Source organism: Nerophis ophidion, linkage group LG04 (genome assembly GCF_033978795.1).
Source record: "Nerophis ophidion isolate RoL-2023_Sa linkage group LG04, RoL_Noph_v1.0, whole genome shotgun sequence".
Classification (NCBI taxonomy): domain Eukaryota; kingdom Metazoa; phylum Chordata; class Actinopteri; order Syngnathiformes; family Syngnathidae; genus Nerophis; species Nerophis ophidion.
The window spans coordinates 39,824,159-39,846,969 of NC_084614.1; the positions used below are offsets into that span (position 1 = coordinate 39,824,159).

Here is a 22,811-nt window from a genome sequence, read left to right on the forward strand (position 1 = left end):
CCCTGCCCCAAGTCGAGGAGTTCAAGTACCTAGGAGTCTTGTTCACGAGTGAGGGAAGAGTGGATCGTGAGATCGACAGGCGGATCGGTGCGGTGTCTTCAGTAATGCGGACGTTGTACCGATTCGTTGTGGTAAAGAAGGAGCTGAGCCGGAAGGCAAAGCTCTCAATTTACCGGTCGATCTACGTTCCCATCCTCACCTATGGTCATGAGCTTTGGGTCATGACCGAAAGGATAAGATCACGGGTACAAGCGGCCGAAATGAGTTTCCTCCGCCGTGTGGCGGGGCTCTCCCTTAGAGATAGGGTGAGAAGCTCTGCCATCCGGGAGGAACTCAAAGTAAAGCCGCTGCTCCTTCACATCGAGAGGAGCCAGATGAGGTGGTTCGGGCATCTGGTCAGGATGCCACCCGGACGCCTCCCTACGGAGGTGTTTAGGGCACGTCCAACCGGTAGGAGGTCACGGGGAAGACCCAGGACACGTTTGGAAGACTATGTCTCCCGGCTGGCCTGGGAACGCCCCGGGATCCCCCGGGAAGAGCTAGACGAAGTGGCTGGGGAGAGGGAAGTCTGGGTTTCCCTGCTTAGGCTGTTGCCCCCGCGACCCGACCTCGGATAAGCGGAAGATGATGGATGGATGGAGTTTGGTGTATTCACAGGGTAGCTACAACTTCATGTTCATGCCGAGATAATACTGTTATAGGGGATTTTTTCCACACTAAAGCAGAGTGGAATGCAAAGGGAATTCATCGTTCCATCCAAGGTCAAAGCACAATGAGTACGTGCTCTATTTTTATCTTTGCAAACACACTCATAATATCCTAATTGGTTGGATTGTGGTAAAATGTAGAATATAATAGAATGGACTTTATTGTCATTATATTTGCATATAACGAGATTAAAGACTCCCAATTTAAGGTGCGGTAGTGGGAACAAATATGGGGTGAAATAAATAACATAAGAGGTAATAAAGGAAAAAACTAACAATTGAAATGAACAGACTACTATCCAATAAAAATAATAAGCAATCCTGTACAATATACAAAACACTATAGAAATACAAAATACTGTACAATATACAGAACAAGACAAATGTACCGAAGTAATAAATGATAATCAGTGTCGGACGTATTGCACTCGAAGGGTACTATTGCACAGTAGGGTATTAGGGCATAATATTGTATAGGGGTGAACTATTATTATTATAAGTTAGAGTTCAACATGGTGACAGCTTTGAGAAAGAAACTGTCTCTGAGCCTGTTTGTTCTGGCTCTGATGCACCTGTAGCGCCTGCCCGATGGTAGCAATTCGAACAGGTGGAAGGTACCAGGAACGAGAGGAAGGGAGATGCTTAAGTTAACTTTCGGTTTCGTTTGACAACACCCGAACAACTCTGTAAATGAGATTGGTGTCTGTGCCCCCTTAAAACACTGAAGATAGGTAAAACGGGTCTTCCAATGGGTCTTTTACTACCCAGATAATACCATCATGGCAGCAAAATAGTGGCACAAGAAGAAAAGCACAATAAGGTCATATATAGTATATACATATACTGATGATTTGTTCTGCATTCTTCTCAGATCCAGTCGCTCAACAAAGATGACAGAGGACTTGGGCTCTCTCCTGTCAGTGTGTGGTACATCAAGCTGCCATGCACAGCAAGGGGCCACTGCCTCCAACAACAGCTGTCTCTCCTACAGCCACCTGTCTACTGCATCCCACATTGCATCTCTGGAGGAAAAAAAGGACGGCACACTGACAGCACCGGAAGCCACTCAGTATCTGGAGTTCCAACATGAACCAGATAAATCTAGGTACGTGAAGATAAAATTTGATTGCCTATTTATTCCAGATGATTATTGCCATGTATTATTACCATGTATTATTATACATTACTTATAAAAAGCAATATTAATTTAAATGAGATTACTTTAGTACAAATTTAGATTTACAATTTTGTTTCAGTAAAGTTTCCCTGACTACTAAAAAAATGAAAGGGGGTTGAAGCATCTGCGTCTGCAGCTAGTACTTACGACAGGGGGATAGAGAGATCGTGTTGTTTCGTACACAAACAGCATATGAATGTGAACAGGTAGATAAGTTTGTAACATAAATAGTCAACATATGAACGTAAACAGGTCAACATAAAAGAGAAGGAAGGGAAAAGGTAGAGTCCCTGCAAGAAATACCTGTATAACTACACGATGACACGTTGCTTAAGTCAGCCATGACTATAAGCTTTATCATATTTATTTGTTTTAAGTCCACTCTTGAATAGAGAGGGCATGGTTGTAAGGTGTTATGCCAAATGTATATATGCATAAGCTTGTTTTATTGTTTGTCCGTCTAAATTGCTGATCTACTAAAGGGGCCCAAATTTAAATTTTCAGCTTTTCAGGGTTGTGTATATGTTACATAAAGTAGCAAGAAACACATCAATAGTGAATAAAACAAAACATGTTCTACACCAAAAATCACTTCATATTCTCTACTGCTCGCTAGTGTTACCATATCTGAGTTCCATCCATCCATCCATTTTCTACCGCTTATTCCCTTTGGGGTCGCGGGTGCCTATCTCAGCTACAATCGGGCGGAAAGGTGGGGTACACCCTGGACAGGTCGCCACCTCAGGGCCAACACAGATGGAAAGACAACATTCACACTCACATTCACACACTCGGGCCAATTTAGTGTGGCCTATCAACCTATCCCCAGGTGCATGTCTTTGTAGGTGGGGGGAAGCCAAAGTACCCGGAGGGAACCCACGCAGTCACGGGGAGGACATGCAAACTCCACACAGAAAGATCCCGGGCCCGGGATTGAACCCAGAACTACTCAGAACCTTTGTATTGTGAGGCAGACGCACTAACCCCTCTTCCACCGTGCTGAGTTATTGTGTAGAAATATGGGTACATAACTACAAAAGTACACTTAATTCATTAACGGTGTTACAAAAAAAAAGTTTGAATAATACATAATGTTAGATATAGAGAACATAAAAAACCCTTTATTAATTAAATCAAACATACTGAAATTCCATGACAGTGAATTTGCAAACAGCTAAAATTATACACAAAGCAAATTATAACGGGCTTCCCAAGAATATACAACAATTCTTCTCAAAAAAAGAAGAGAACTATAATCTTAGAGAAAAACGTGATTTAAAACATATGTATGCACATACAACACTTAAGACATTCAGTATATCTGTATGTGGAATTAAATTATGGAATGGATTAAGCAAAGAAATCAAACAATGTACTAATATGATCGACGTCAAGAAACTCTTCAAACTTAAAGTGTTTACAAAGTTCAAAGAAGAAGAACCATGATAAACATTCTGAATTTATTTCATCCAGCCATTCATTTTCAAAATAATCGTACTCATCTCACCATATGAAATGTAACTTACTTCACCGAGTATTATTTATTTATTTATTTTTATTGTGATTACTTATGGAGTATATTGTGAATAAATTGAGAACAGGAAGTGAACAAAAGTTTTAGCAACTGTTATGTAAATGAAAATGGGTAGGATAAGGGTAAGGGGTGAGCTCTGCTTCTTCCTACACTTTTTCGAACATGTTGAAAAGAGAAACTAGAAATTATGATGTATCATGTTGTATGCATGCATGTTCGAAATAAACTCAAACTCAACACAACTATCAGGCATTATTCTTTTACAGAGTGATTAATATGTAGTACCACACACTGACTGGTCATTAGTTGTCAATAATGTCACATGGATGTAAATGTAACCGCTACAATGACCCTGACAATGTTAATTAAAGAAACATATCACAGGAATACAGTCTTTCAATGAGCACACAACACCAATCTCATTTGCACCACAAAAAAAGGCTGAAACAGTCAATTAAACACGGTAGAGATTTAATGCTTTGGTGAGTACTGGCAGAGCGCCATGAAGACCATCAAACCTGACTGTCCATCCATCCATTTTTCTGCCGCTTGTCCGTCTTGGGGTGACAGGGGGCTGGAGCCTATTTTCTGCATTCGGGCGGAAGGCAGTGTACACCCTGGACAAATCGCCACCTCATGGCAGGGCCAACACATTCAAATTCACCCAATAGAAAGACCCCGAGCCCAGGGATCAAACTCAGGACCTTCTAATTGTGAGGCAAAAGTACTAACCCCTGTCTGACCGTGCTGCCCCAAACCTGACATGAGAAAGTAAAACAGTCGTAACAAGGTTTAAACTGTAAACTGTACGTGAAGCAAAGTGTAAAAACTAATCAGCCTTTATCAATAAAAAACAACATTCTAAAACTTTCACAAATTAAAATGGAAAAAAATTACCCCGCGACCCCGAGCGGGACAAGTTGTAGAAAATGGATGGATGGAAAAATACAAATTTAACACTCAAACAAAAAATACGGCTTTTAAGAATCCAGGACAATGTGTAACGTTTCATCTGTCAAGAAAGTATGTTTCATCTGTCAAGAAAGTATGTTGTTTTAATGTTTTCTTCTTCTTACGGGGGCGTAACAGAAAATATTTTGGAAACACTGTCTTAATTGCCTAATTGAACAATGTTGCAGTCTTAAATAGCACATTTGTCAGTACAAATGCGTGTCAAATAATTAAAGTTGCATGTTACTTATACATACACAAGAATATAAGGCAGAATATATTAAAGTATTCATTAAAAAACGTGTCCGCATTGTATAACTAGTAAGCTTATAACTTCATGAATTATTGTGGCCACTAAGTGTCACCCAAAGAAACCCAAAACACATACCACTCCACTTTAACTTAAAGACATCATAAGTCCATTCCATCCATTCATCCATTTTTTACCGCTTGTCCCGTTCAGAGTCGCGGGGGGTCCAATACGTTAATAATAATAAGTAAATTAGTGACTTCATACTTACCGTTGCTCTGTGTTTGATCTATTTCACTTCTCCAACATTTCATACTACAAATTGCAAATGTATGTATGATTTGTGCTATTATCATGGAGGATCGACATCATTATCGGCTAATACTAAAGGGCCTAATATTGTTATCGTAATGAAAGGGAAAATGGGGGACACCCCTATGTGTAACAAAAGTTGGTATAGGGCAGGGGTCACCAACGTGGTGCCCGCAGGTAGCCCGTAAAGACCTGATGAGTAGCCTGCTGGCCTGTTCTAAAAATAGCTCAAATAGCAGCACTTACCAGTGAACTGCCTCTATTTTTTACATTTTATTTATTTACTAGCAAGCTGGTCTCGCTTTGCTCGACATTTTTAATTCTAAGAGAGACAAAACTCAAAAAGAATTTGAAAATCCAAGAAAATATTTTAAAGACTTGGTCTTCACTTGTTTAAATAAATTGATTTATTTTTTTTTAACTTTGCTTGTTATAACTTTCAGAAAGACAATTTTTGAGAAAAAATACAACCTTAAAAGTGATTTTAGGATTTTCAAACACATATACCTTTTTACCTTTTAAATTCCTTCCTCTTCTTTCCTGACAATTTAAATCAATGTTCAAGTAAATTTTCTTTTTTGTTGTAAAGAATAATAAATACATTTTAATTTAATTATTCATTTTAGCTTCTGTTTTTTTGATGAAGAATATTTGTGAAATATTTCTTCAAACTTATTATGACTAAAATTCAAAAAAATTATACTGGCAAATCTAGAAAATCTTTAGAATCAAATTTAAATCTTATTTCAATTTCTTTTGAATTGCTTCTAAAATTTTTGTTCTGGAAAATCTCGAAGAAATAATGATTTGTCTTTGTTAAAAATATAGCTTGGTCCAATTTGTTATATATTCTAACAAAGTGCAGATTGGATTTTTACCTATTTAAAACATGTCCTCAAAAATCAAAAATTAATCTTAATCAGGAAAAATTACTAATGATGTTCCATAAACTCTTTTTTTCATTTTTTCAAAAAGATTCGAATAAGCTAGTTTTTCTGGTCTTTTTTTTTCGGTTGAATTTTGAATTTTAAAGAGTCGAAATTGAAGATAAACTATGTTTCAAAATTAAATTTTCATTTTTTTCCTGTTTTCTCCTCTTTTAAACTGTTCAATTAAGTGTTTTTTTCATCATTTATTCTCTGCAAAAAAACCTTCCGTAAAAGGAAAAAAAATGTACGATGGAATGACAGACAGAAATACCCATTTATATACATATATATATATATATATATACACATACATATATATATATGTATATATATGTATATATTAAAGGTAAATTGAGTAATTGGCTATTTCTGGCAATTTTTCAAAGTGTGTATCAAACTGGTAGCCCTTCGCATTAATCAATACCCAAGAAGTAGCTCTTGGTTTCAAAAAGGTTGGTGACCCCTGGTATAGGGGCTGCGCGCTCTGCGTGACCTTGTATTGGAATGTATAACTCATTACTGCAACTATGAATTCTATATTTGTTAGTATTTCATGTAATGTAGTAACTGACCACATCATATTTTTATCTCAACAGTGACCTCCAGCCTTTTGCCACCAGCCGAAGCTACAACTCTGAGATAGTTCCGTCTGCCCAGATGGACTGTTACACTTCCTATAAAGTCCCGCCCTTTGGGTTGCACTGTTCCCGCCTTCAGAGCTCACCTTCCTCTTGTTACAGCGAATGGGACAGCTCCCTGTGGAACACCTGGAGCTCGGTCACAGACGGAAACTTTGCGAGCGCCCGTACCAGTCTTATCAGCTCAGTGGACAGTTGCTATACTAATGACAGCAGTAACTTCAGCCACTTTGTAACGGCAGAGTCTGTTAGTGGAGCCTCTTTGTCAGGTAAGCTGAAAATGTATGTTTTTTCATAGCTGTTGTAAAAACATCACAATTATCAGTGTTTGTAGAAAATATACCAAAATAGACATCACCCACTATATAACATGTAATTACATACAAATTCTATCTCTTTGAAAATAATATCGTAATGCCGTGTACATTCCATAGTGGCTTTCAGCAAGAGTTACAAATCGGCTGCATCAGCATCAAGTGCAACCCATTCAAATCTCAATATCAGTTGTACGTAAAAAATACAGTAAGTTTCAGGCATATTTTGTGAAATTTTGGTGAGGAAACACTTATTAATTTTTAATGATTTGCCCCCACATTTCAACAGTCAATTCCAGAAAAACTCAGTACAAGAGCTATATTAGAAATGTTAACTTCCTTAATAATAATAATAATACATTTAATTTGTAAAGCATTTTACATTTATCGATCTCAAAGTGCTAGAGTTTAACAGGATACGAGAGTAGTTAAAAAAAACATAAAATATCTAAAAAAAAACAAATTAGCAGAAGGCTTTTTTAAAGATTCGAGTCTTATGGCTCTTTTTAAAAGCTACTGTATTCTGTGGGGCTTGCAGGTGCTCGGGGAGGGCATTCCACAGTCTTGGGGCAGCAGCAGAGAAAACTCGATTGCCCTTGGTGCAGTGCTTAGTTGTTGGTGTTACGAGGGTGTGTGTGTGGATGTTTAACAGAGGGTATGTGAAATGGTCGGGGGCTTGAGGAGCTCCTGGAGGAAAGTCGGACGGATTTGTGAATGCACTGATTCGTGAGGAGGGAGACCTTATACTCAACGCTGATGACACCCAACTACATGTCCCTAATGCTGACCAACACGCCAGATTGTAGTCATCTACAGGCGTGTCATAATGAAATTTAACAATGGATGTCTACTAACTTTTTGTATTTTACGCAAAGGAAATTGATATGTTGATTATTGGTCCTGCTAGACACCGTCACCTATTTAATAATACCACTTTAACATTTGACTACCAAACAATTACACAAAGTGACTCGGTAAAGAATCTCAGTATTATCTTCGATCCAACTTTCTCGTTGGAGTCTGTCACACCCCGCCTCGGGTGAAGGTAATGTAACCTTTGCAAATCGAACTTCAAATCAAGGATGGCAAGGCACGCAGTGGTAACAGTTTACCTTCACCTGGGGTGTGACATATGGTGGCAGTGGTGGGATGGCAAGCCGCAGAGTTTACAAACATTTATTTAAATCCCAAAAAGTGTCAAAAGGTGAACAAAACAGGAAGACAAAGCACCAACAATCTCAGTAGTTGTTTGATGTATGACGACTGAAACTCTTGGTCAGGACAGAGAACCTCATCTGGCAGTGACAGGCAGCAGATTGCAGAAAAATGGCATTTTCCCCACTTAAATAGCCCATAGCCCCGCCCAATAGCTGGAACCAATTTGACAGGGGAAATTAAGAAAACAGTTATTTTGTAAATTTAACCATAAATAACCATCAGATGTCTAAAAAGTATTCACATAGTACTTTTGCATTTTTAAAGCAGTCACTTTTGTCCACAGTGTATTCAGGTTTAGACAACACAACTTTCAAATGTCCAGTGTCCCTCAGCAACACCCCGCTCCTGACAATCATGGTTTGGCCCAAATTAGGCCTAGTTAGTCAAAGCAGGTGTGCTCACCTACATAAAGCCTTCAGCCCCACCCTGACTCTTTTAGCCAGACATGCAGAGCCATGGTGAGTGACAGGTTACAGTTTGTTTGTTGAGCATGCTTTCCACTGACTAAAAAAAGTGCATGGTTTGAGAGGAAGCCAAGGTTCAAACAGTGACAGTGTGGGGTCAAATTGTCACATGACCTCCCTCCTCTCCAGCGACAGCAAGTTCAGGGAGACGAGACAAGTAATCAGGTAGCAAGTTAGTTTTGCCAGCCGGATGTGTGATATTGAAACAATAGGGCTGTAATGCCAAGTACCATCTGGTGACATGGGAGTTCTTATCTCTCATGGAGTTGATCCAGCTCAATGCCCGGTGGTCCGTTTTCAAATCAAAAGTTCATCCCAGAAGGTAATAACGTAGGCTGTCCAAAGCCCACTTGATGGCAAGACATTCCTTTTCAATGGCCGAGTACCTAGTTTCTCTGGGATGCAGTTTACGGCTCACATATAGTAGCGGTTGTTCCTCGCCCTCCTTTCCTTGGGCTAGGACGGCTCCAAGGCCCACACCGGAGGCATCAACTTGAACAAGGAATCGTTGGTTGAAATCAGGATTCCGTAAGACTGGGGAAGAGCATAGAATGGCTTTGACCTTCTTGAAAGCAGTTTCACAGGTTTCTGTCCATTTGACTGGATTAGAGGATGCTTTGGTTGTCAGTTCGACAAAAGGAGCTGTGATGGGAGAGAAGTGAGGCACAAATCTTCTGTACCACCCAGAAAGCCCCAAGAATGACCGGACCTGCTTCTTTGTCCGGGGTCTAGGACTGTTTTGAATAGCCTTCACCTTGTCCACCTGAGGACGTATCTGCCCGTTGCCAAGATGGTACCCTAAGTAGCACACCTCAGTTTTGGCCCACTCACACTTCTGGGTGTTAAGAGTGAGCCCGGCAGAATGGATCCAAAGCAGGACTTGATGCAGGTGAGCGAGGTGGTCTTCCCAGGAAGTGCTGAAAACCACCACATCATCAAGATAAGCAGCAGAGAACTGGCCACACTCCTGCAGAGCAAGATCCATTAGCCATTGAAAGGTTGCGGGGGCTCCGTGGAGTCCAAACGGCATAACAGTGTAATGATAGAGACCCTTTGGGCCACGGAAGGCAGTGTACTCCCTTGACTCCTTCTTTAAAGGGACTTGCCAGTATCCCTTAGACAGGTCAAGGGTGGTGATGAACACAGCTTTGCCGAGCTTCTCAGGAAGTTCATCAATACGTGGCATGGGATAAGCATCAAATTTAGAAACTGCATTCACTTTGCGAAGGTCATTTCATACTCTTACTGTGTTGTCTTTTTTAGGAACAAGGACAATGGAGTTACACCACTCACTGTGTGAGGGTTCAATCACTCCGAGATCCAGCATGGTTTGGATTTCATGGTTGAGGGGCTCCACCATCCGCTCAGGCACTCTGTATGGGCGCTGACGGATAGGTGTAGGGTTTTTTAAATGGATGACATGTTCAATTAGTGGAGTTCAATACTGGGAATTCTTCACACAATTCCAATAGTTTAAGGGCAGATTGTGGAGACAAGTGACTTACATCAGGTTTCTGTGGTGTAGTGAGCATGGACAGATCTGTCTCCTCCACATCATCCTCCATTTCCACTTCCCGTGCCAACATCACCGTTTCCTCTTGCAAATTCTTCCTTTCAGTGGGTACTTCACTGGCCTGGACATCCTTTCCTTCCACAGAGGATTTCCTCTCCTTCCATTCCTTCAGAAAGTTGATGTGGTACACTTGGGATGCCTTTCCTTTGTCCAACAGTGCTTGCACTGGACGGCCATTAACACTAGCTGCCATCATGCTAGGTTTGGCCTCAGGTTCAGATTGGGTGCAAGAGCAGGTGCCATGACTGAAGCTGGGACAAAGGGATGGGGTACCTGACAGAAGCTGGACAGCTTGGGACCTTTCAATGGGCAGACTGGGGCTCGATGCCCTGGCTGTTGGCAGTGGTAGCAGATGAGATCCTTCACTGGACTCTGTCTTGGGAAACGTCTGTTGTCCCCTGAGGTGCTGTAACCACCTGCTTTCTGCACACCTCTTTGGTTTGACAGGTTGGCTGCACCTTGGGCTGCTACACGGTTGTTCTGCTGCCTTGGCATTCGGAGTCCTTTACGAGCATTCAAGTACTGGCCTGCAAGTTTAGCAGCAGTCAGTCCGTCTTCTGGCTCGTGTTCCTTGACCCAAACCTTCATTTCGTTGGGCAGCATGCGAATGATTTGCTCCAGAATGAAAAGCTCTGCGATGTCTTCTTTGGAACGCTGCTCTGGCTTGATCCATCTTCGGTAGAGACCTTTGAGTCTGTTGTAAGTCTCCTTTGGGGATTCAGCAGGGGGAATGTAGGTTGACCGGAACTGGAGCCTATAAGTCTCAGGAGAGATATCAAACTTAGCAAGGAGGGCTTCTTTAAGGTCAGCGTAGACGTTGGAAGCATCTTCCTCCATCGCAGAATAGGCATCCAGGGCTTTGCCGGTCAAGAGTGGAACAAGTCGGCAGGCCCAATCAGACTGAGGCCAGCCCCAGGTGCGAGCGATGCGCTCGAAGCGGACAAGAAAGTTTTCAATGTCCTCACCCTGCTGGAAAGGGAACATCTTTGGGCCTTAACACATTAAGAGTGTTACTAGAGCGGCCTTCTTTCATCTCCGTATAATCGCTAAAATGCCCATTTGTCCACCACTGACGCTGAGATCTTTATTCATGCATTCGTTACGTCTCGTCTCGATTACTTGAACATATCATTTTCGGGTCTCCCTATGTCTAGCATTAAAATATTACAGTTGGTACAAAATGCAGCTGCGATACTTTTGTCAGGAACAAAAAGTTTGATCATATTACGCCTATACTGGCTCACCTGCACTGGTTTCCTGTGCACTTAAGATGTGACTTTAAGGTTTCACTACTTACGTATAAAATACTACAGCGTCTAGCTCCATCCTATCTTGCTGATTGTATTGTACCATATGTCCCGGCCAGAAATCTGCATTCTAAGAACTCCAGCTTATTAGTGATTCCCAGAGCCCAAAAAAAGTCTGCAGGCTATAGAGCGTTTTCTATTCGGGTGCCATTACTCTGGAATGCCCTACTGGAAACAGTTAGTGAAAGCATTTAAGCCCCAAACCTAAAACTATTTTAATACACTAGCCTTTAAATAAACCCCTTTTTAGACCAGTTAATCTACCGTCTCTTATTTCTGCTCTGCCCCCTCTCCTGCGTAGAGAGGTTATCAGGTGGCCATTGATCAGTTTCCACAGAGGAAGCGCTAGCTGTTCCAAGTTGGGACCGGGTGTGGACCACTGCTCTGTGCATCAGTTGGTGAAGTCTCGGTGCTTCGACTTGTCTCCATACAAGAGGATCTCTTCCTGGTCCCACTCTGGGCTGGACTCTCACATTACGAATTTGCGACCCGGTGTGACCACTCCTTATGCATCAGTCGGTGACATCTCTGCTCCCCAATGTGTCTACATGCAAGATGATCCCCTGCTGGCCTCACTATGGACTGCACTCCCACATTATTAACTGTATACACTCGGCATCCATTGCACCGGTAACCCAAGGGGGGGATCCTAACATCTACGGTCCCTTCCAGGGTTTCTCGTTATTATTATTGGTTAGAGTTTTTACTTGCCCTGATGTGGGATCTGAGCTGAGGATGTCGTTGTGGCTTGTGCGGCCCTTTGAGACACTTGTTATTCAGGGCCATATAAGTAAGCTTTGATTGATTGATTAAATAATATATTTATTTTTAAATCTGATATTTCTATATAATACTAATTCAATTGAATAGAAATCGCTTGCCAGTGGGAGAAGAAAAATGCCGTTTCGTATACATGTACACATCTGGCGCGCTTTCACAAACACACAAGAGAAGCAACTAACAATTTGCAGTCATGTTATTGTTACGATAGAATATACATTCAATCGTAGCTATCGTTAGTAGCTGAACTTTGCCAGATCCCTATCATGAGCTGACAACAAACAACAAACTAATGTGTGTGTGTGTGTGTGTGTGTGTGTGTGTGTGCGTGTGTTTTTTGGGGCATAGTTTACGCGCTTAAAGCCGGAAGAGAGTGAGATATAATGGTTACAACACTTTTGAAAGTTGCCAGCCACTTAAGGTTGCAAACTTTGTTTTGCTGTTGAGTTTTCTCGACCCTTATGAATATGCAGTATTTGCTCATTTTGTTTTCATAGCTGGTTACTCTCCACTGTAACGCAGTGAACAGTATATATACAAAAAATGTATTATGTTGTTTCGCTACTTTCCATTCAAGCAAACTTTGGGGTTAATATTGTCTCCTGCTTGTCTCTTGTTGAGCTATTGTATTCCTCATCCTCCAGTGATATGATATTTGAAATGTAGTTTATTTTCCATAATGGATGCAAGTATTACTAACCTATAGACGAAAAACAAAAAGACCGCCAACAGTAAAACAACGCGTCAACTAAAAATAATTGCTTTCTACTAATTTGTATGGTCTATTTCGTCAACTAAGTTGACTACCTGTTATCGTGACAGTATTAATCAGAGCACTAGTCAGTTAATTCAGTGCATCTGGAAAGTATTTACAGCGCTTCACTCATTTCAAAATGCAATAAATCAATTTTCGTCCTCAAATCTCCTCACACAATATCTCATAATGACAATGTGAAAATATTTTTTTTATTTGCAACTTTATTGAAAATGAAAAACTCAGAAATCCCATGTATGTAAGTATTCACAGCCTTTGCTCAATACTTTATTGATGCACCTTTGGCAGTAATTACAGCCTCAAGTCTTTTTGAATACAAACCCCGTTTCCATATGAGTTGGGAAATTGCGTTAGATGTAAATATAAACGGAATACAATGATTTGCAAATCCTTTTTAACCTATATTCAGTTAAATATGCTACAAAGACAACATATCTGCTGTTCAAACTGATAAACTTTTTTTTTTGCAAATAATCATTAACTTTAGAATTTGATGCCAGCAACACGTGACAAAGAAGTTGGGAAAGGTGGCAATAAATACTGATAAAGTTGAAGAATGCTCATCAAACACTTATTTGGAACATCCCACAGGTGTGCAGGCTAATTGGGAACAGGTGGTGGCCATGATTGGGTATAAAAGCAGCTTCCATGAAATGCTAAGTAATTCACAAACAATCATGGGGCGAGGGTCACCAATTTGTAAGCAAATCGTTGAACAGTTCTAGAACATAATTTCTCAACAAGCTATTGCAAGGAATTTAGGGATTTTACCATCTACGGTCCGTAAAATCATCAAAAGGTTCAGAGAATCGGGAGAAATCACTGCGCGTAAGCGATGATATTACGGACCATTGAGCCCTCAGGCGGTACTGCATCAAAAATCGACATCAGTGTGTAACACTTCATAAAACCACTGTCAGTAACTACAGTTGGTCGCTACATCTGTAAGTGCAAGTTAAAACTCTTCTATGCAAAGTGAAAGCCAGTTATCAACAACACCCAGGAACGCCGCCGGCTTCGCTGGGCCTGAGCTCATCTAAGATGGACTGATGCAAAGTGGAAAAGTGTTCTGTGGTCTGACGAGTCCACATTTCAAATTATATTTGGAAACTGTGGACGTGGTGTCCTCCGGAACAAAGAAGAAACTAACCATCCGGATTATAGGCGCAAAGTTCAAAAGCCAGCATCTGTGATGGTATGGGGGTGTATTAGTGCCCAGGGCATGGGTAACTTACACATCTGTAAAGGCACAATTAATGCTGAATGGTCCATACAGGTTTTGGAGCAACATATGTTGTCCTCCAAGCAATGTTATCATGGACGCTCCAACTTATTTCAGCAAAACAATGCCAAGCCACGTGTTACAACAGTGTGGCTTCGTAGTAAAAGAGTGCGGGTACTTTCCTGGTCCGCCTGCAGTCAAGACCTGTCTCCCATCGAAAATGTGTGGCGCATTATGAAGCGTAAAATATGACAACAAGACCCCGGATTGTTAAACAACTTAAGCTGTACATCAAGCAAGAATGGGAAATAATTCCACTTTCAAAGCTTCAACTATTAGTTTCCTCAGTTCCCAAATGTTTATTGAGTGTTGTTGAAAGAAAATGTCATGTAACACAGTGGTGAACATGCCCTTTCCCAACAACTTTGGCACGTGTTGCAGCCATGAAATTCTAAGTTAATTATTATTTGCAAAAAAAAAAAAAGTTTATGAGTTTGAACATCAAATATCTTGTCTTTGTAGTGCATTCAATTAAATATGGGTTGAAAAGGATTTGCAAATCATTGTATTCCGTTTATATTTACATCTAACACAATTTCCCAACTCATATGGAAACTGGGTTTGTACAATGCCACAAACTTGGCAGACCTATAATTGGGTAGATTTGCCCATTCCTCTTTGCACCATCTCTCAAACACCATCAGGTTGGATTAGAAGCGTTGGTTTTCATCTTGGATGTTTCGGTACACTGCTGCATTCATCTTTCTCTCAAGCTTGACTAGTCTCCAAGTTCATGCCGCTGAAAAACATCCCCACTGCATAATGCCTCACTGTTGGGATGGTATTGGCCTTTTGATAAGTGGTGCCTGGTTTCAAAAAGACTTGAGGCTGTAATCACAGCCAAAAGCGCATCAACAACGTATTGAGCAAAGGCTGTAAGTTCATGTGATTTAACATTTTTTATTCAATTTGCAAAATTTTTCATTTAAAAAAAAACTTCACATTGTCATTGTGGGGTATTTTCTGTAGAATTGTGACAACAAAAATGTATTTATTCCATTTTGGAATTAGGCTGTGACATAACAAGATGTGGAAAAAGTGAAGCGCTGTGAGTACTTTCCATAAGCACTGTATGTTACCACTGGGACGGCGTGGCGCTAAGGTAACAGTGGTTGTGCACACCCCGGGGGTTCCTGGTTCAATCCCCACCTAGTACCAACCTCGTCACCTTCGTTGTGTCCTGAGCAAGACACTTCACCCTTGCTCCTGATGGGTGCTGGTTAGCGCCTTGCATGGCAGCTCCCTCCATCAGTGTGTGAATGTGTGTGTGAATGGGTAAATGTGGAAGTAGTGTCAAAGCGCTTTGAGTACCTTGAAGGTAGAAAAGCGCTATACAAATACAACCCATTTACATTGCTCAATAAGGGAACCACAACGTTAGAAGCACATTTTGCTTTTATGAGATACACCATAATACCTTATTGGCAGTATTTAAAACATTCTTAAATGAACAATTCTTTTATAGTGCCAGTCAAAACAAAGCATACATTTCCTTAAAAAAAAGCAGAATGCCTGATATATGACTGTTGGATCACATTGGATTAATAAAGGTCTTCCTGATGTTTATGTGAAATATTGCAATTATCCACTAGAGAGAGCCCTAAGCTAATAAAAGCCCCAACTTTCCAGGCAGACAAGCAGATCCATCTGTCAAGCTTTGCCATTTTACAAGATAACTTGTCCTGTTGGTAGGTTACCACATGTGCATAATAGGTTTGTGTGTGTGCACGAGTGTGTGTAGGTGTGTATGTACACATCCATGTCTGTGTGGGTTCATTGATAAATATGCGCAAGTTGGTCTGTGTTGGAAGACAAGATCATTTGATATCTAAGGTGGCAGCAGGCAATTACTTAAATTCAGCAACTTTAATCGATCAACCTTTCCTCTAGTGACACCTCATCAGTCACTGAGCTCATCTACTGCAGCCACCGTTCGACTTTATTCATGTACCTGCTTTCTCTGGCTATGTTCGCATGTACTGAAATTGTATTATTTCAGAAATAATTGAGTCTTTCCATTTTTCACATGTTATGTGTCCACATGCAATATCTTTAATTCAATTGTAGGCCAAATGTGGCTCCAGAAAGCTAGTAAGCGATTTTGGTCATTGAAGCCTCTAGATCAGGCGTGTCCAAACTTTTTCCACTGAGGGCCGCACACTGTAAAATCTAAGCAAGCGGGGGACATTTTGATATTTTTTTTATTTTAAAAACCAATACAATATATGTATAAAAAATATCAATTCAGGCCTCCACTCAGTCCCCATAGAATTTTGGTCAAAAAAATACTAAAAATGTGTCATTATACAGTATTATTATTTCCAAGTTTTAAATCTCTAGATCAACATTAGGTCATTCTGTCAATATAACATTTTTAAAGATTTAAGTTGTATGCTCTTTTTGTCAAAGAAAACCCTGTTTTTTATGGAAAAAACACAAAATATGGAATATTTTCACCCAATAAAATTTTCAAGTGGAATATTTCAGATTATATAAGAATTACAGCCTTAAAAAGGTCAATTACTCATTACACCATTGATTTTATATTTTTTTATATTTTTGAGCAATGACACCCAAAAACAAATCACATTAAAATTATTGGGATCTAAAAGGGTCCGACTCATTGAAGTGTTTAAAAACATAAATAATATTTTTTTCTTTTAGTGTTTACTTTTAACACAATAATTTAGAGATCACCTTCAGATCTATCCGACAATTATAAGTTGTATTGTTGTTTATATATGGGAAACACAAAACACGCAAAATTTCCCCCCAAAAATATCTCAAAGTGGAATATTTAATGTGATTTTTTTGGAGCCTTGAATAGATCAATAATTCATAATGACATAGATTTTGATTCATTATTATTTAAAAAAAAAAAAAGAAACAGCCTGCATGGCAGCTTTGTGTTATTCGGGTAAACATTGCAACATCTTATTGTTACATTCCACCTGTTTGCTCTTTCATTACACTTTTTATGTTTTAATTTTTTTTTTCAAACGTATTTTTAAACTGGGCCGTTAAAAAATGACCTGCGGGCCGCAAATGGTGCCCGGGCCGCACTTTGGATACCCCTGCTCTAGGTGTTACTGGTCAAAGCAGTCTAGTCTAACTGTTAACATAACTTTCTAAACCTCTTGCATGTGGTCAGTAATGATTCAGTGTATTTAAACGACATCTGCTTCGGTTCTTGTTGTTATGGGAATCCTAAAAGGCATAGAAAACAAAATCCATGAACGCTCCCGTCATATCTAAAAGACTTTTGCGACTACTTTAAGCTACGACGCAAAGGCTGCAAAAGTAAATTTTTTAATTGGATTGAATGCTTGCTTTGTATCCACAAAAGTATATCACATTTAATGCAAAAATAAAACAATACAAAAACTCGTGATGTTAAAAGACATGTATTTCAGCTCCTGTAACAACTCTCGCCACATTGCACTTTGAAGTTTGCAACTTCAGTCCTTGTCAGAGTTGTTGTTGTCATTATTTTCAAACATATTCTATGAATATTGGCCTAAACTAACCATACAAATTTATAAATGGACTAAAAATATCAACACGATGATGTACGGTACAAACACTATAAATATGGCTGATGATAAAGCTTTTAATACGCACGTTGATGACAGATTCTAGCTTTGTCCTGCAAATTTGACAGTGACAAGTGAACAAAGAAAGTAGCATCCTTGCTAGCGACCAATGTCCCTCCACAGTGCAGTTTCTAACTCACTTAACCTCGCCTCCATGACGGAAAATAAACTTTTCCTTACACGTACCATTATCACTGAAGGACTAGAGAACAAGGTATAGCTAAATAAGCTACATATGAAAATTAAAGGGGCAGGGTGATCGAAACAAATATCGGCAGTAACAATACCAAGTATATGGTCGATATTATGATTGGAGCAATGTTTGTTTTTATCACAAAATAGTTGTTAACCATTTTTGTTAATGTTCACACATTTAGTAAATAAGAGCCAATTACACAATTGACTTTATTATACTTTTTTTTGTAATAAAAGGGAATAAGGAAATAATCTAAATATTAATTTATATTGTTACATGACCATCCTGGTTTTTCCCGATTGCATTTGTGATTAAAAATGTATTTATTTAATGTTACTGAAAATGTTAAGTACAAACAATATGACCTTTAAGTGCCCCTGTAAGTACTTGCTATAGAATCGATACCCAAATTTGTAATGTAAAATAAATAAACAACAGAAGAATTAGTGTTTATTACATTTTGTTATAAGTGTAGATGGATGCGCATTACAGCAAAAAGTAAACAGCTATTAACAGTAAAAAACAAGTATATTATTGATAGTGGGGCAGCACGGTGTGACAGGGGTTAGTGCATGTGCCTCACAATATGAAGGTCCTGAGTAGTCCTGAGTTCAATCCCGGGCTCGGGATCTTTCTGTGTAGAGTTTGCATGGCCTCCCCGTGACTGCGTAGGTTCCCTTCAGGTACTCCGGTAGGTTGATTAGCAATACTAAATTGGCCCTAGTGTGTGAATGTGAGTGTGAATGTTGTCTGTCTATCTGTGTTGGCCCTGCGATGAGTTGGTGACTTGTCCCGGGTGTACGCCTCCTTCCGCCCGATTGTAGCTGAGATAAATTCCAGCGCCCTCCGCAACCCCAAAGGGAATAAGCGGTAGAAATGGATGGATTATTAATAGTTTTGAGGAATTAAATCGACCGGAAATAATGCAATGTTACTCCTTATGTCAGCAGCTAAACTAGGAGCCTTGTTTTAACCCATTTTGAAATTTGTATGTCAAATAATATACAAGGATACATATCGTTATCACAGGAGACTACAATATATATATTGCCATATAGATTTTAGGCCAAATTACCCATCCCTACATTACAGTACTATTGACCATTAGATAAGACCAAGCCCTTCAGAGTTAGCTGTTCAGTATTGTGACCTCTTTACAGCATTATTATATTGGATTAAAGGGATGTAAAGGTGACAATATAGGTGTTATTTCATGACTAGAAGGCTTTTTCAATGTTAAAAACTGTATTTAGAAGGTCGTAAACAAGTCGACAGCTTCACTCACCGTGACAAAGATTGTGGATGACTGACAAGAGGGTTCAATCTGTTCATTTAATTCCGCTATTAAACGAAGGCGCTCAGATGCTGAGAGCAATGGGGAAACCTCTTGCACCCTGTTTAAACATATAAGACAAAAAAAACACAAAGACATGACAAATTATGGACACCGGCAAAATAATCAAGTTCATTTTCATTTATCGTTCGTTTAACTGACTTCTTGATTATCGGCTGAGGTCTATTTGACAGCATGTTTCTGAATGATTAGAAACATGCCATCGACAGTGTCCCTTAGCATTTTGGCTGAGAGTTGCACGCGCCCAAGAGCATAACTAGATCATGATGCTGTCAGAAGTCTGTGCGTACTGTGGACGTCATACCATAATGGAGCTTTTCGGGGGTCATGTGGTTGCAACTCAGCATTTGGTATGCCCATCAGACATAATGCAAGGCTGAGCCAGGAGTAGCGACATTGACATGTGTGCCGTTGGGGATTTAGGGCTTGGAGCGACTTCCAAACATGTCAAAACGAACTGATATGAGGCAGTAGGAGAAAAATTGAATGCTCCGGCTGCTCTCGAAAGCATCGTTTTCAAAATATTAAGTTAAAGTTAAAGTTGAAGTCCCAATAATTGTCACACACACCTAGGTGTGGTGAAATGTGTCCTCTGCAATTGACCCATCCCCTTGTTCACCCCCTGGGAGGTGTGCGGAGCTGTGGGAATCATTTTTGGTGATTTAACCCCCAATTCTAACTCTTGATGCTGAGTGCCAAGAAGGGAGGTAATGGGTGCCATTTTTATAGTCTTTCGTATGACTCGGCCGGGTTTTGAACTCACAACCTACCAATCTAAGGGCGGACACTCTAACCACTGAGCAGGCTAATGTGGGCTACAAATGGCCCCCTGGCCGCATTTTGTAGGACAATGCTCTAGCATCCTTGCTCTAGAATCAACAAAACCATTTTGATTTTCTCCACGGAAACGGTTGTTTGTCCGAGGCGTATCTCAGTCAGCTTTAGTTTCTTGGAGGACACAAACCGGGGTTTGAACTCACGACCTACCGATCTCAGGGCGGACACTCTAACCACTAGGCCACTGAGTAGGCAATAGGCCACTGAATTATGTTTTTTTTTTATAAATTTGTTACAATGAACCATTTCCCATATTTAGAAATTCAAACTTCAGATTTATGCATCTCAACCATTACCGGTAATTTACAATATCACAAAAAAAAAGTATGATAAGATTTCTTCACAAAAAACGATGAATAATTTATATTCCTTCTGATGAACAGTAGCTCCCATCAGGGTTGCGCGTTGTGGACAATATCTGATATAAATGATATAAAAATTGGCTGACGATAGAGCTTCTAACATTATCGTTTTATTGTAATTATGCAAGTTGATGACACATTCTAGCTGTATCTCGGCAATTTGAAACTGACAAGCAAACGGACGCGTCCCCAACGCAATGTATCATTCTCGTTACCGGCTGACGTCCCTCCACACGGCCATCATCTTTTTTTGTCTGATTACAATTGTGATCAAAAGTGGAATTATTCATTGATCTAGAAAATTTGAAGTATTAGTATTAGCATTGGTATGACTAATCCTGCCCCTGACAAAATAACAGTCATTTGCAATGTTTCTCACTGGGATGCTGATTTATTTACCACTGGGATAGTTTTATCTTTCAGCACAAGATTTGTGCTCTGAGTTGAGCTGGGGAATTCAGCCCAGTCCTTGGGTAAAAAATGCTTAGAACCAACAATCATCTCTCTGTCACGTGATGGCGTGGTCGGTTCAGGCTTTTGTTCTCCCAGAATGCAAAAGGGATGGCTCCGGATGACAGCTCGAAGGTATGAATTGATTTATTAACTTAAATCTCCCACATACCAAAACATAGGCAAATAACAAAAAGACAAGCATGCCTAAACACACATTAAAAAAAGACTTAAACAGAAGCTATGGCATGGAACAAGAACACTTACATGGTCAGAACGTGACGCAAACAATGAAACCAGAACGAGTGATCAACAAAGGTAGACTTAAATAGTCGTCTCTTGATTAGACGCAGGTGTGTCCCAAACAACAGAGGAAGATGAAAATTATAAGTTGGAAAAAAAAAAAGAAAATAAAAGGAAAAAAAAGAAAATCATAAGTTACCACGGTGACCAAAACAAACTCACAGGTGCACAAACAAGACCGAAAGGAGTCCAAAACTAACAGAAAACCCCAAAACATGATCCTCACCACAGATCATGACACTCTCTTAGTCTTCCGAGCAATGTCTTCCGGTTGGAGTTGAGAGCCAGTACCTACTGATTTAGGTGATCTTTCGTTTTAGTTTAATGGATTTTCAAAGTTGACCAACTTATGTAATTATTTATGTAAATAGCATTAACTTTTCAAAACTAAATGGCAATTCAGCAACAGCAGCTCAATAGCTAGCTTTACTCTTGCTAGTAGCTGGACAAGCAGTGTGAGTGCCTCCGTGAGCAAGACGCTGTGCATATTTCTGTCCGAAATAAAAAATATTTGACATATCCACTGTCCAGGAAATTCCATTTAGCTGATGAATGACGTAAGGGCTCATATGGTGTCTGTTGGCGTTTTTTAATGGCGTTTGTATTTTCAATAATATTTCTCCTATATAAAAAAACTTATTGCAACATGTAGGCCTTGGCCGATATCCGATAAGTCAGTTAACCGGACGATAAATGAAAATGAAGTCTGTAATTTTGATAATCACCATGTATAATTGTTGGTACGGTTTACAAGAGCATTCACTCTTTTGCAACCGTTTCAGCAGCTGCGGGCGTTTGTACGACAAATAAACAGTAATGATGACAATGGCTGTAAAACTCCCGACAGTTAGGATTACCGTATAAAATTAAATGATTGAAAAAAAAACACAATCAGCACACGTTGGTGAGCACACGTGATGAGCACATGCACACACGTTGATAAAATTATGGAGCCCAACTCGTGTTGCTCGCTATCTTAAATGCTAACATTTAACAAGAGACATTAACAACTGTCCTCTTTAAGAAACGTCATTACCCAATGAAAAATTGTATAAACACATTACTGTCTAAACAGCTGAGCCAAAAAAGTGTATTACCGGTATGTGTCTATTTATTTTAGTTATTAAAATACATAAGTGTATTATTACTTTTTGAGCACATTAAACAATACCACAATAATAATGATAGCCGTGATCATTTTGATCACAATAACTCGACTTAGTCATGTTATCTGTTGTTTTGGTTGCGTACTCCTCCCCATTTTTTAACAGAGACTCAACCCATTGCATTGCTTTTGGTTGTGATTTTTATTCAAGTGCAGAATTTTGCTTACAGTCATAATAGAGGTTATTTTTATTACGTGTTTTATTTATTTAACTTAATATTAAAATGTTTTTATTTCAATAACAATGTTAAAATAATCAACAAATACAAGTTTATTGTGTTTGAATGGGTATACTTGCATTACTATTATGTATAAGCGTTACATCAGCTGAGTTGTTTTT

At 39.6% G+C, this 22,811-nt stretch overlaps 1 protein-coding gene across 2 annotated transcripts in view; it reads left to right on the top strand.

Moving 5' to 3' along the window:
* robo4 (roundabout, axon guidance receptor, homolog 4 (Drosophila)) overlaps positions 1-22,811 on the top strand; it is a 69,532-nt gene that overhangs the window by 38,676 nt on the left and 8,045 nt on the right. For both annotated transcript variants that reach the window (XM_061898042.1, XM_061898044.1), the window contains 2 exons: positions 1,579-1,812; positions 6,457-6,767. In XM_061898042.1, the coding sequence (XP_061754026.1) occupies positions 1,579-1,812; positions 6,457-6,767 (545 nt within the window). The remainder of the gene's footprint in view (positions 1-1,578; positions 1,813-6,456; positions 6,768-22,811) is intronic.